Source organism: Eutrigla gurnardus, assembly GCF_963514095.1.
Source record: "Eutrigla gurnardus genome assembly, chromosome: 16".
NCBI classification, from domain to species: domain Eukaryota; kingdom Metazoa; phylum Chordata; class Actinopteri; order Perciformes; family Triglidae; genus Eutrigla; species Eutrigla gurnardus.
This window is the reverse complement of record NC_139927.1, coordinates 17,974,335-17,989,267: the sequence shown is the minus strand read 5'-3', so window position 1 is coordinate 17,989,267 and position 14,933 is coordinate 17,974,335. Positions and strand designations below refer to the sequence as shown.

Genomic DNA, 14,933 nt, shown 5'->3' with positions numbered 1-14,933 from the left:
GGTGGATCACAGCAGATTTAATTTGCCAAATAACTTTGCAGAATAATTTCCGTAGGACAAGTTTGATTTAAGGAGCAATATACAATACGCAAAGCATCAAAGTAGGAGCAAACAAATATTTGCAGTGTTAAGATGTAGTGTAGTCTCTCTGCGTGTTGTTATCCGAGCTAGCACCCACCCTCTGGTTCCCCCTCTGTTAGCTACGAGCTGCCGGCTCAGTTGTCACATGTTGAGAGCCGCTGAGAAGCAAACGAATGATCCCGATCTGTATCCTGAACCTTTAGCATTTCAATCTGCAGTACACCTTGGATCCACACGAGGGAGCCTGAATGTTCGTGAATTAACAATGTATGGGCACAATCAGTGTTGCATTACGTGAAATGCTCACCACACTCTGTGTGAGTAGTGGTGGATTTATGAGCAGCAAAAGGTTTTGTTTATTTAATGCCAATGCCGATAAACATCTGTTGTGACTCTGCAGCGTCGACCCTTGACCTCTCCTTGCCTTTCACGCCTCACGCAAGCATCAACGTGTCTGGGAGCCGTCTCACTTGAGTGCTGCTAAATCCACAGGCTCCGTGATGTAAATAACGTTGGATAGAAATGATAAACAGTCATCAGAAACATTTCCAGCTCTGGTGCAAGAGAGCATCACTGGCTGAGAACCTTTGGACTTTCATCAGCTCCTAACTCGGTTGGTGAGCACACCAGCGAGCGAGTGAAATGAAAAGAATTTCTTTCCATTCCTCTCCTCGCAGAAAAAAAGAGCTGTGGGTTGTTTTGTTATGATTGAGCAGATAATCACTTCCAGATGTGCTCCATATGGCGTCCCTTATATGAAAAGTGACCTCTGCCGTCTTGGCCTGGTCAAAACACTTTGGGGGGGATGGAAGTGCTAACTGATTTATTTGCTTTATCCCACGAACAAATGAAACCCTTAATGTGAAAAAAATATTTTAAAAAAGGCAGCTTCAGTCATTGAACCCGGCACTAATAAATCACGAGGGGGTCTGTTTGAATGTGTGGATGTGAAATGCTTCCATCTGCTGGCCTCAACTTGTTTCAAACCGTGGACTGTAGAAATGTTAGCGCAAGGACTAAATATTTTAATAACCACGAGTACCTCGTAAATGATTTCCTTTCAAAATCCTGAATGAAATAATACACTGTAAACATTTTGTATCACAATTCACCACATTCAAGTGAATTCAAATAAATTCAGACACAGTGACAGCTTTGCATTGTTTTTTGTGACATTTCTAAATGATTTTGAAGCATTTCTCAGTTTGTTTCTAGAAACACTTGAAGTAAAATCCCAAATGATTAAAATAAACATAGATAGATAGATAGATAGATAGATAGATAGATAGATAGATAGATAGATAGATAGATAGATAGATAGATAGATAGATAAGATAGATAGATAGATAGATAGATAGATAGATAGATAGATAGATAGATAGATAGATAGATGTGTGACTAGTTTCCTCATAACTTGATAAAGAGATAAATAAAGGGAACGTATAACTTGCATTTGTGACTTAGTAAATCAAAGACACTTACATAATTTAATAAAATGAAAGAGTATTTTCTCACCCTTCTTGTGTTTTTTCTGAACTCGTCAGTACACCCCTCCAGAAAGCAGGTGTCGCTGTTATTCCTGTGTTCGCCTTTTCCATTGCGAGAGGAGCCTCGTCGCTCGCCGTCGACACTTTGAATAAACTTTATTGTCAGCGGCGGTCATTCAACAGCTTGTAAAACATGGGGGCACGGGTTGCGCGTATGTTTAGAAATTTTAACCTGGAAAACCGCGTACACCGGGAAATCTCCAAGGAGAAGCCGCGAGCGGCCCCCCGACACGGGTCCCACGTCCCGCCCTCCGCCGGCAGCTCCGACGGTGAGTATATGAAACCTCCGCTAACTTGTGTAACTGTCTGCTGACTGCCTTCATACCGGGTTGATTCACCGGCACCTGACGCAACGACACCACTTAATCTTCGGGGCGAAGCTCCGTCGTTGACCAGCGTGTTGTGTGTTTATTCCAGCGGTGGAGACGGCAGCGGACGCGGTCAACCAGAGGAACGACCCCCTCCTGACCCTCCTCAAGTCCGTGTATGTGGAGTCGCAGGACCCGGCAGCAGAGGTCAGACCAGGACTCAAGACTGGGTCCATTTGTAAATGGCTCCGATTATGGAGGGTGCTCTGTTTGTCTGAAACAATGCCGATGTGTCCCGGCTTATTTCCTGTTGTAGTGTTTGTCTATGACATTGAAGTAAACACGAACTCGAGATGTCGCCGAGGAATGAGATAACGGTAGAGAAGTCAAACGTTCAGACTTTCTCTACTCAAGTACAAGTACAGACACTTGTGTTCAAAAAGTAGAGAGAAGTACTGAAAGTATCCCTGTGAAGACATTTCCACTGGCTGTTTTTTTGTTGCAATTCTAACTGAATCTCGCTTCATATTAATAAGAAAAGAAAAAAAATATTGAATGCATTAAAACTAAAGTAATGAGACTGTTTCGAAAATGTGAGGCTTATAAAGTTCAGCTATATATAAATACTCAAGTCAAGTACAGATACCTGGAAATGTAACTTATGCACAGTGACAAAGTGTTTGTACTTCGTTACTTTAAACACTTAATGGTTAATTCCAAACCTGGCAACAACCTCTGGTTCTAAAAAGTGAAGCCAATGCTGATGTGCCTTTTTTAAAATTGCATTCTCTCTGACTATCAGGGGGCGACTCCAGGTCGCTTGTAGTAAAAAAGAAGCACTTTTTCCCAGTATTCCAGTATGTCAAACTCATTTTCTTCTGCTTAAACTTCTCACAGGTACCAAAGGAAGTCACGGAGGGCACAGAAACGGAGCGGCGGCCATTGAAGTTCAGACTACCGGGGGAACTGTACAACCTGGTGGACCTCACAGATGTTCCTAAAGGCAAACTGACCATCGCCGAGACTCTGAAGGCCCTGAGCAGCCACCAACGTCATCCTCAGACATGGACACCGGAAGAGATCGCTCAGGAATATTCTCTGGACTTAAAGGACACAAAAGCTCTTCTCGAGTTTTTCACCCCCTTCCAGGTTCACATCATACCACCCAAGACTGAAAACGCCAAACAGATAAAGGCTTCGTAGGACCTGATCGTAGGTGAATGGTAGACAATAGAGGAAAAATGACCTGACTTATTTATGTGCATCAGTATATGTCATATCATGGGATATGTCTAAGATTGATGTATTGATATAAAGCTAACAAACAAAGAAAAGTACAATTTAATAAATAAGTACAAATATTTAATCTTAAACATTGTGTCTTTATCATTTGACGACTTCTGTGTATTTAATAGAATAAATATCGATTCTCAAATTCCCACATTCTGCACGGTGGTGTAGTGGGTAGCACTCTCGCCTCACAGCAAGAGGGTCCCGGGTTCGATCCCCGGGTCGGCCCGGGTTCCTTCTGTGTGGAGTTTGCATGTTCTCCCCGTGTAAGCGTGGGTTCTCTCCGGGTTCTCCGGCTTCCTCCCACAGTCCAAAGACATGCAGGATGGGGATAGGTAGATTGGTGACTCTAAATTGCCCGTAGGTGTGAATGTGAGTGTGAATGGTTGTCTGTCTCTACATGTATCCCTGTGATAGACTGGCGACCTGTCCAGGGTGTACCCTGCCTTCGCCCAATGACAGCTGGGATCGGCTGCAGCCCCCACCCCCCCCCCCGTGACCCTGAATACAGGATAAAGCGGTAGAAAATGGATGGATGGATGGATGGAAATTCCCACATTTGAGCTTGAATGTGGTTAGCCTAGCTTAGCATAATAAAACTGGAAGGAAAAAAAGTAGTCTCCTTAAAACTTCAAATGATCATTTTTACATGAATTACATTTGTATTCATTACATGAGTGAGTTTGATTTCTATTTCCGCCCTGCTTCCAGCCGTGATGCTAAGCTAGGCTAACAATGTTCTGACTCCAGCTCTGCACTGTCGTAACTGGCACACCTCACTCAGACACAAGCGTATACCTCTGACAATGTTTTATTGCAATGTTTTACTGTTGCTTTATGGTGTAGAAGACTGCAAACTATATAGCATATATACAGTATCTGTCTTACATGGACATTATTTTTTCAATATGATTTGGTTCTTTGAAGCTGTTATCATCCCTATGCTTATAAATACAACTAAGCCTTTTTTGTTTGTTAGAGGTTTGTCAAATCTCTGATCCAATCCATTTTAAAAAAGTCATTGGTTTCAAGTAGCAGCCAGAGCTTGAAGCAAACATATGCGGTATGAAGAATGAGCTTTGAATTTGCATCAATTCGCTGCATGTACGCACACTTTTTGAAAATAAAGATTCTTTTGTTATTTGAGTTATTCCAGGTGTTGCATCCCTAATTTAAAGTGGTCGTAATGGGTTCTGTGAATTAGCAATTTTGTTTAACCTTCGACTCATCAGAGTTGAAACAACTAAGTCCTGCGTGTTTCTGGAATATCGGGGAATTTTTAAATTTTTTCCAGGGAAAAATAGGGGATTTGATCATTTTTTGGGCCAAGTCATGTAATATCAGGTGATTTTGTTTGTAGCATGTTCAATTTTAGTTGCCATTTATCAAAATGTAATATTTCTGGTGCTGTATTTTTCTTTATTTCATGAGTTTCCCCTATTTTGTGGAGTGGTTGTTACTTGGTTTTCCAATTTACCACTCATCAAGACAAATTAACACAATGAAGTTGCACCGTTCAAGCAGTAAACACTTAGTTTTGTACTTAAAGCTCACGAATGAATGGGTTTACAATACTGTGGCTGTTTTTTCTCTGCTCAATACAAAGGTGGCCTGTCTTTACCTTCATTAAAGCGCGTGTGTGTGTGTGTGTGTGTGCTGCCTTAAAACTGTTCATAGCTCAGTCATACAGACACTGACATTTTGAGGACACCGAGCTACTTTTACAATAACAGACTCCATTTGTCATCTTCGCCACCCACTATGCAAACACACACACACGCACACACACGTGCCCAAAAATAAGCGCTTCCTCCAATCTGGCCACGCCCATTTAGGTAGTTGTTCGTTTCTACTGGACGACGCTCAAAGCGGGGCGTTCTCCAAGAGAAGTCCGCGTCCGTCCATGCAACTGGCTTCTGTGGCTGTCAGTTATCACTGAACGCAAAGCTGCGTCAAACTGGCTGGAGGGAGCACGAAGGCTCTGCTGGTTTGCCTTCAAAATAAGGGCCTTATTTTGAAGGCAAACCGCAAGATATAGCATATCTTTATTTTAAAGATATGCTATATTGAGAAAGCTCGTCTAGATGATTTAATTCATATTGATGCAAAATTAGGCTGCGGCTTAGATATTTATATCGTGTCTCTATGATGTTTGAAAGTAATATATGGAAGTAACTAATTGAACCCCTTTCTGGTGTACATTTTCTCTACTTCAACCTAAATTATAGTAGCCTATACTTTCAGTCCAACAGATGTGACAAAAGTATTCTAGTCTAGTCTACACTTCATTCTTATTTTTTTTCTACAGTGACCCATTCATGCTAATTACAACTCTTACTCAGAGGAGATAGATGTTGTACTTTTATTTAAATAGCTTAGTTTTCTGCCAGGGCGTAGCCATCCATCCATCTACCTTGTCTACTGCTTATCCTGTATTCAGGTTCGAGGGGGGGCTGGAGCCGATCCCAGCTGTCATTGGGCGAAGGCAGGGTTCACCAGTCCATCACAGGGCTAACATATGGAGACAAACAACCATTCACGCTCACATTCACACCTACGGGCAATTCATCAATGAACCTATCCCCATCCTGCATGTCTTTGGACTGTGGGAGGAAGCCGGAGAACCTGGAGAGAACCCACACTTAAACAGGGAGAACATGCAAAGCCATATTTAATAATAAATAATTCATAATAATACTGACATCATGGGTATTACCAGAGGTGTTAAAAGTACATGACTGATTCAACTGATTTACTCAAGTAAAAGTGAAGAAGTACATGCTCTTTGTACTCAATGTATTAAGTAAAAAGTATGAAGGACATTTGTAGTTGCTGTTTTTGCAAGGCTAGATGAATCGTGTGTCATATAATAAATAAAAAAAACAATGAAATAAATAAAGTACAGATGCCTGATAAAAGTAGTGACAGATTTCACAATTTTCTTCAGAGCTTGAATGCGCGTCGGGGCCTCCTTTATTTTGAAAGTCCGGACAGGAAGTTGCGTTTGTTTATGCTAGGTGTCTGCCGTTAGCCGAACAGCGAGAGTGGTTTGTAAACGTGCGGAGATCGTCTGGACGACATACATACATACGGTTAACGTATCTCGATATAGTCGGTGCTGGAGGAGGGGCCGCGCACATCTGTACGAAGAAGAAGCGTGAAAAAATAAGATTCATATTTAACCACTTTATTTAATATGAAAACCCCGCGAATAGTCAGAGCACTCGTGCTCCAGACAAAGCGAGACTAAAGCAAAATGCGGATTTTCATTTTACACTTTTATCTACGACTCCAGCTGCGGTCGCCCTGCTGATTACAAGAGCTAGCATCTACAAGGTTAAGCGTGACTTCTATGTATATATTTTCTTAAACACCAAGTGTTTTATGTCTTGGCTACAGCGAGGTGGAGGAAACATTTTTTGGGATGCACCATTTGGAGGACCGAGCTGTGTAGCACTTCGCCCGGCGCTCCGGAGCCTCAACATGGGGGAATGAAGCAGGTAAAAAACCGTTTGGACACAACCGGGTGGGTGGGCAACGACACGATATTATTTCTCGTGTAAATGTATATATGTGTGCCGGGGATGAAGACGTGAATGTGGGTTCTGCCGTCGTCCACAGAGATGTAACTCTCCGTGAATCACTTCAACCATTTTGGTGGCACAACAACGGAATGAGGAATATTTTACACCGTCAAATCAAACGGCGAGCTGCGACCAAACGGAAAACTGCTCTGAATGAGGAATTGATAATTTTCTTCTGTAACGTTTTGAGTAGGTTTTTGTAGTTTGGAGAAATGCTCGGATGTGATTTGCCTTGAATATAACAGGGACGCCACCATCATGTGTCTTTTAACAAATGGCCACTTGCAACCTTTTTATGAGAATGTGTTAAAGTCGGAATACTGCAATGATTTATATGCTGTATGTATAACAGCAGCTTAATACACAAACTAGGCTTGTTGTCAACTAGACTGGGACCATATGAACATTACATGTCACGATTATCTAAAATAATTCAAGATATTATCCCCAATAATCACCAACAAATATGCTTAAAACTCTTTAGAAGTGGCACTCAAATCTGCTGGAATCGCTTTATATGAACTTACTTTCAGAAACACATTTTAAAATCTGTTTTATGTGAAAAACAATCAAATAATCTTAAATTAAGTGATCGTAAACCATATTTTTTTTAGAATGCATTTTTGTATTTTTTATATACAAAACACTCAAAAAATCTGAAATAAGATGATCATAAATCACAAGGTCTCAAAGGCTAAACCTGAATGAAGGATACATAAATATGAATTTTCTTTTCTGTATCTTTTAAATCAGCCTATTTTTCCCTTCTCCACCATGACAGCCAGCTAGACATCCTTTTCAGGTCACGCTGTGGATATTTTTACGATGATCGAACTTCTCCACAAACAACTTATCGGGAGTGTTTTTATCGCGATCAGTGATAAAAATCTATATTGTCCTGAACCGATTTCATCACAGGCCGGGATTTAAAAAAACTCACACATATTTGTTTTTCACTCAAATGGATGTTAATAAAACACAAAGAGTTCTCTCTGTGATTTAAAATAATCAGAATGAGTTATTCCAGTATGTTTAAGTGCCATTTTAAGAGATTTAAGCATATTTTGATGATTATCGGGATTATATCTATATGTTTGAATGATTTGTTAAAAATGAATATAAATAACCAATATCTTCTTACACTTAATTTTGATGTCAAACAAATAATATTACAACGTTTTGTTTTGTTTTGTGGGGCACTTTATTTATTTGTGAATATAAAGGGACATTCTTGTATTCACCACTAGATCTGTTCCATTATGGCCTTTCTCTGCTTCCGTGCATCTCAGACATTTACATTTACATTTACATTTACATTTAGGTCATTTAGCAGACGCTTTTGTCCAAAGCGACTTACAATAAGTACATTTGTCAAAAGAAGGAAACAAAGAAATCACAACGTATCATTGCCGATAAAGTAAGAGCTAAAAATAGAACAAGCTTTAGGTCCTCATCTGAGTAAAGTAGTACTTCAACATTTCTCAATCCATGCTTGTAAATATTTAACGGCATATTTAATCAGTTTATTACATTTTTCCAAATGCTTTTTTTCTATTGACACTATCAACTCTTAGATTGGTAAATATGCAGAAATCATATCAATCATTTAATGTGCCAGACAGGCTTTTCTCTCATATCGTCGCTTAACAAATTAAATAAAAGGTACACTCTCTGACAGGTTATTGACATAAACTGCAAGATTACTTTCATAAGCGTACTATAGAGGTTTTCAGCACACCATTTGTCTCCTTATTATTCCTTCAAGCACTCAAGGTTACAGGATGTCGCTGAAAAGCTCTCAGAATGTTCCTGCAGATCTCTGTTGCATAATTGCGTTGCCACATCCAGTATTTAAACAATTCCCAGTCTTTTTTCGAACGCCGAGTACCCCGGCTCATCCGCTTTTTACTGCAGGTTTACTTGAGGCTCGGAGGCTGGAGTGGCTATTTTAACATTTCAGGTCACTCCACCCCTAAAGGAAGGCAAAGAGACGCATCACTACCTTCCCCTGAAGTGGATCGCCGCTGCACAGTGTGTTCAGTATTGTGATCCACCAGGCCTTTTGGAAAAGGTGCCGTATGTGGATACGAGGTGAATGAAGCAGGAAGTAGGCTAAGATTAAACCCGTTTCTTATTTGCCCTCGTTCGCCAGGTCTTCATTGTGCCGAAGCAGTGGAGTAATTGCAGCAGATAATACGCTCGTCATCATAGTGTGATACGAATAAAACAAAGTCTTTCCAGTTTTGCTGCTGCACCGTCTGTTTATCTCCTCACTGCAGCCTCTCCTCTCTTGACTGTCCTGACATGAGATAATGGTATCTGCTCAGCTGCATATCCAGCTGCCAAAGCAGCACCACAACCTGTGTTTTAACACGGCTACATAAATGGCTGTTCTTATAATGATTTTCTCACCGTTGTATTTGCTTGATTTTTACACCCACACTAGACTGCAAATTAATGGGGGAGGAAAAAACGTAATTTATGTGCTAATTAATCTTTTTAAGTAAATGGACTTTTGTCTCCCCACCACCTATTTTTTCCATTTGCTGTTGAGCCATTGTAAATGATGCCAGGCAGTCTGAAATAACACTGTCCAATGTTTATACAAGAGATAAGGATTTTTATTGCAGTATTTGGCGGTTGCTTACTGGCAACAGTTACAGGAAAGTGCTTTAAAAGGATTTCTTATCAAATTTCAGACAAACGGAGGAGTTTTCTTCTGATGCAAATGTTTTTCCAGTCAACATTTTTGCTCTATTCTCTTTCGTTCCCGGATGAAACAAGAAGGTTAGGGCTTTCACATCTGTGTGTTAAGTGCTGAGCTGCAGGCTTAGCCTAGCTAGCTCAGCATAAAGATGGGAAGGAAGGGAGAAAGTGCCAACACTGCAAAAAGATCACCACTAAACACTTTTGTTTCTTGTTTGTTTGATTTGTATTTTCTGGGGGAGTTACGTAAAGTTACTATTTTGTAATGAACAGCGGTGTATCCATCCTCCCGGAACTCATTTGTAGCGTCACTGGCTACATTGTGGTTCGGCAGATACAGTCAGTGTGTGAGTGATTTTGGTCGCGGTACAAACCTGGCAACCTCGCTTTGACGACAAGACTTCGCCTGAAAATAGATACTCCCTCTAAAACGACAAATTGTGGTTCTTACCCTTATCTTCATGTCCAGTTTAAAACAAATGAGTTGCAGAGCTCTTAACCCAATGACATGAGATTGATATGGATTGATATTGATCTCGTAATCTCTCTTTCAAAGTGAAGAAGCACGTTTCCTGAAATGTTGATTACTTTGGCTTTGTTTACTTATTTACTAAGTGAATGTCAATTTTTGGATTAAGGTCATTTAAAGGAATACCTCACCCCCTCAGAATGACTGTTTAATACAACAGTTACTCACCTTGTGTTTGGTGGAATTTTTTGAAGAAAACATGAAATAAGAATAAGAAAATGGAGAAACATCTTGATGCATTGAAGTAAATGGCGGCTGCTTTTAAATTCAGCAACATTACATAACAATATCCATTAACAGATTCTTGCATGACTCGTTCAGCATAATCAAGTTTTAATTTATCTACTCACACGTTCATTTTTGGATAAAACGGGCCCGTACAAGCATGAGACTGTTTTTGCAGAAGTGATTTACAGGTAATGTTTTAGTGAAAACGGGTCTTTTGCTGTTGTTTAACACATTCCTCCCATTTTACTCAAATTAATAAAGACTTTCCTCCATTAAAAAAAAAAAAATCTTCGTTCAGCGTGGGGGAATACAAGAAAAAAAAGTATTCTTCAAGAATTCGAGGTACTATGAAGCGAGGAGGTGATATACATATATTAATTTTGGGGGTGGGGGTGAAGTATTCCTTTGAGGTTATCTAGAGAAATCTACAAAAATGAATTGAGGACTCAAGTGTGAAAGGTTCATGGTTCATTTTGTCTTTAATCACAAGATTGTAATTGAATCCGTCATGCTTTGAAACGTACAACATTGGAAAGCTTCTGTTAAAAGGAGGGAAGGTAGTCTGCATGTAAATGAAGTGGAAACGGCTGCAAAACAAATCCAAACACTATGTTTGACTTAATCTATCCAAGCGCTGCTTTAGTGTCAAAGCTCTGCATCTCACCGTCATTACAACTCTAAAGGGGATTCTGATGGAAATGATGTTGATCTAGTTTCACGTCTTTTTTGATTAACTTGCCATTCACTAAATTCTTTTTGTACATCTTAGGGTCTCGCAGCCATGAAGACGCTGCCATGTTGCGTGGAGCTGGGAATATCGGCGCCTGTGGCATCACGTTTAGCGTGAGCTCGCCAGCAACGATGCCTGTTCACCCCGGGGAAGAATGGTTCACTCCACTGCTGTTCCCCTCCCAGAGGCGGGGGACGTTAACGCCAGTCTCTGCTGCCTCGTTACGGGGCTGCTGAACCTTTCCGACAGGCCGCCGATGGGGAACGCCTCCATGGGCTCCCGGTCGCCCCCGGAGCCGGTCACGCCAACGCCGGAGTCCCCAGGGAGCCAGCCGGGCGTCGGCCTACCTCTGCAGGTCTTCTTCTGCTTCTGCATGGTCGCCATCCTGCTCCTGGCTCTGTTGGGAAACATGGTGGTGTGCTTGATGGTGTACCAGAGATCTGCCATGCGCTCGGCCATCAACATCCTCTTGGCGAGCCTGGCGTTCGCAGACATGATGCTGGCCATCCTGAACATGCCCTTCGCTCTGGTCACCGTGGTGACCACCCAGTGGATTTTCGGAGACGTTTTCTGTCGGGTTTCGTCCATGCTCTTTTGGTTCTTTGTGATGGAGGGCGTGGCTATACTGCTTATAATAAGCATAGACCGTTTTCTTATTATTGTCCAGAAGCAAGATAAGCTGAGCCCACAGAGAGCTAAAGTGCTCATTGTGGTCACATGGGGACTCGCTTTCATTTTTTCTTTCCCCCTGGCTGTCAGTTCCCCTCCCCTACAGTTCCCCCCCAGGGCCCCTCAGTGTGTGTTTGGCTACAGCACTGAGCCTGGTTACCACGCCTACGTGTTGATGCTGATGCTGGTCTTCTTCTTCCTACCTTTCATGGTCATGCTGTACACATTTATGGGGATCCTGAACACCATCCGCCACAACGCCATCCGCATCCACAGCCACCCAGACAGCATCTGTCTGAGCCAGGCCAGCAAACTGGGCCTGCTGAGCCTCCAGAGGCCCTTACAAATGAACATAGACATGAGCTTCAAGACCCGTGCCTTCACCACCATCCTCATCCTCTTCTCCGTGTTCACAGTGTGCTGGGCGCCCTTCACTGCCTACAGTCTGGTAGCTACCTTCAGCGACGGCTTCTACCACAAAGACAGCTTTTTTCAAATCAGCACATGGGTCCTGTGGTTGTGCTACCTCAAGTCGGCCCTCAACCCTCTCATTTACTACTGGCGGATCAAGAAGTTCCGTGACGCCTGCCTCGATCTGATGCCCAAGTACTTCAAGTTTCTTCCTCAGCTGCCAGGCAACACGAAGAGGCGCATACAGCCAAGCGCCGTGTACGTCTGCGGGGAGCATCGCTCCGTGGTCTAAAGGGAAAAATCCACCCTCAAACACTTCAGCACTGTTAAAAACGACTTTGCATAATGTACCTTGCAATTCTGGGCCTGTTTTGTTGTTTGGTGGTAAACTTCTCGTGACGTGTTCAGAATGAAAACAGTGCTGCATTAAAACATAAAATTAGGCAAGGGGTTGCGCTGGCGGGGGCCATGTTGCTACAGCTACCAGTGAGATAATGAAATACCAAAACACCTGCACATCATGGTTTATAGTTATATTGTATTTTTTATTACTAAAAGAGCCGAAACAGTCCATTCTTGATACCTTAACTGAGGAATATAAACATGACTTTCTACCAAAAAAAAATGTTTTATTTGACTAAAGAAGCAAAATGTGTAAAATAATAATTAAAAAAACAGCTAAACAATAGCTTAAAATTGGCTAAATGTAAATTTTTTTCATTAAATTTAAATATTTTAAACCCACAAAGGTGTAGGACCTTTGTGGGATGCAATAAAGTCTTCTCTTAAAGGTACTGAGGTTCAGCCCTCCGCTATATTATGGAAAGTAAGCGCCTCTGTTTTGATAACCTTGAGGTAAATGGTGAAGCTACACTGTTCTCTTTACAGAATGATCCACCAGCGTGCTTTGTCGGATGACATTGAAAACCCCTGCAGCTTTTTAATGCAGCGCTAAGGAATGTTTTGCTCCGAGGCTCAACAGCAGTCCAGGTGTGTGTAAAGATTCTCAGCAGCTCGTAGGGTGTCATCAGACTGGTCAAGGCAACTGGACTCGCTGTGTGGAAGGCGTTTCCACCCAATCAAAGCGGCTTCGTGGTGAGACCTACGGTTTTCAATTTTATTGTTGTGGACAGGTTTCATTGGCCTTCCATTTTTAAAGCTGAATTTGGTTGCAGTACCTTTATTTAGACAGCTGGTTATTTAGTAATTAAGTTGAAGGAGATGTTACATCCTAATGCGAAATTTGAGCTCGCTTGTCCAGTTGCCTTCTGATCGTGTGGACATCCTTTCATAGCAAACATCAGGTGCATTTGTCTCTAATTTAATCATTTTACATCAGCCACCATGAATCAGCAGCTTTAGTAGTAGGGCCTTTTTTTCCAATACCAACATCCACTCATGTGTAATGTTGGCGAAACACGTACAAGGTCTTTGATTCCAGCTTTGAATACGCGATTGTTTTGGATCCGTGGTTCTACAGACGTTCCTCTCATATAAGATGCATTTAAACTCGATAATCAGCTCCATTCAGTAGACCACAATGCAGTGCAGCAATGCTGAGAATACTACCTTGGATAAACTTGCCGTGTTGCTCTTATGCTATTGTTGTAGCTATGGCTCTTTTTTTTTTCTTTTTTTTTCGCCCACTCAACCCAAAGTGCAAACTTCTTCTGAGGGTGATGCGTCACTCTGGGCAATGAAAGAAACATTTTAAGTGAAGTCGATAACTGAATGAAGCTGTAAAAGTAAATGAAAACACTTTTATAACTTCTGGAATGCACTGAATGGCAAATACTGTGTGAAGAGTATAAACGGGTGAATTTTTCCTTTTTAATATCTTATGCTGGCGCCGCTCAGTTTGACTTGACCGTACATCAAGTTTTCTTTTTGGGGGAGGGGGGCAGTGTGTTTTAGTTGAGTAGAATTTGTTTTATGAGGCATGTAAATTAATAGCTTAAATGGATTTTGAATATGGTCAGAAAGTGGCCGTGACACATTTGGACGTGTTTCTATTTAAATGTTTTGGATGTGCCTATTGATTAGTCCATTTGCCAGTCAGAATGCTGCTATATCTGGTGAAAATGTGCAATTTCAGTGTACTGTACTGTTGAATGTAATAAAGAAATAGAAATTTCTTACCTTGGTAAACTGTCTTAAGTGGGTTTTTTTGTTTGTGAATCTGGATGGGTTGAGTGACATGACGGATACCAGGAGACGGTAGAAGTCCGGATACCCTTCAATCTTAATTTATCATCATTTTTCCAAGTATAACTCTTTAGAGACGACATCCATCCATCCAAATCAGATGTTTGCTTATAATAGCACATGCAATCTTCTGTGCATGCAAATGTGTTATTTGATATGTAAGCCTTCACGTCTGGGAGTCCAGGTGTGTTTATGTGCAAGCGCTGCGTTAATTATCCTCCTTCCAGTGACTCACCTGTGTCTATTCCTTCCACTCAGGGACTCTACTTCCTGTCATAGTCTCAGCTGAGTGCTTTGGCGAGGTTGACATACGCCCGCTGTGTGTTCATGCATTGCACCTCCGTACACTGATTGCCCCCACCGAGCCTGCTTTGATTTTCAGCAAGCCTGCCAGTCATGCGCTTCACAGTCGAGTCGCAAATGCAGCTGATAATAGAAAATGCCGGGGAGCCGTATTAGTGGCCGTGCCTGACAACCAGCCTCAAGTGTTTGCAGTCTCACCGCTCTGTTGTAGAAGAAAGCGCTGGCTCGGATTTCTGTTTGCAGTATGTTGCACCACGGAGCTCGAGCTCAATCGAAGTGAATGTGTTTTTCAGTCAGGCAAAGTGAGCAACTGCCCGTGGGGCCCCAAAAGCACCAAATCCA

The 14,933-nt window shown here is 41.8% G+C and overlaps 2 protein-coding genes across 2 annotated transcripts; both read left to right on the top strand.

Annotated features, from left to right (window-relative positions):
• Positions 1-1,741: 1,741 nt before the first annotated feature.
• Positions 1,742-4,542, top strand: ndufaf4 (NADH:ubiquinone oxidoreductase complex assembly factor 4). The gene is made up of 3 exons (XM_084030251.1): positions 1,742-1,897; positions 2,046-2,143; positions 2,834-4,542. The coding sequence occupies exons 1-3, from the start codon at positions 1,762-1,764 to the stop codon at positions 3,137-3,139; spliced, it is 540 nt and encodes a 179-aa protein (XP_083886377.1). The 5' UTR covers positions 1,742-1,761; the 3' UTR covers positions 3,140-4,542.
• Positions 4,543-6,331: 1,789 nt separating this feature from the next.
• On the top strand, positions 6,332-14,231 carry gpr63 (G protein-coupled receptor 63). Its single transcript, XM_084031268.1, has 2 exons — positions 6,332-6,726; positions 11,043-14,231. The coding sequence occupies exon 2, from the start codon at positions 11,158-11,160 to the stop codon at positions 12,373-12,375; it is 1,218 nt and encodes a 405-aa protein (XP_083887394.1). The 5' UTR covers positions 6,332-6,726; positions 11,043-11,157; the 3' UTR covers positions 12,376-14,231.
• The last annotated feature ends 702 nt before the right edge of the window (positions 14,232-14,933 follow it).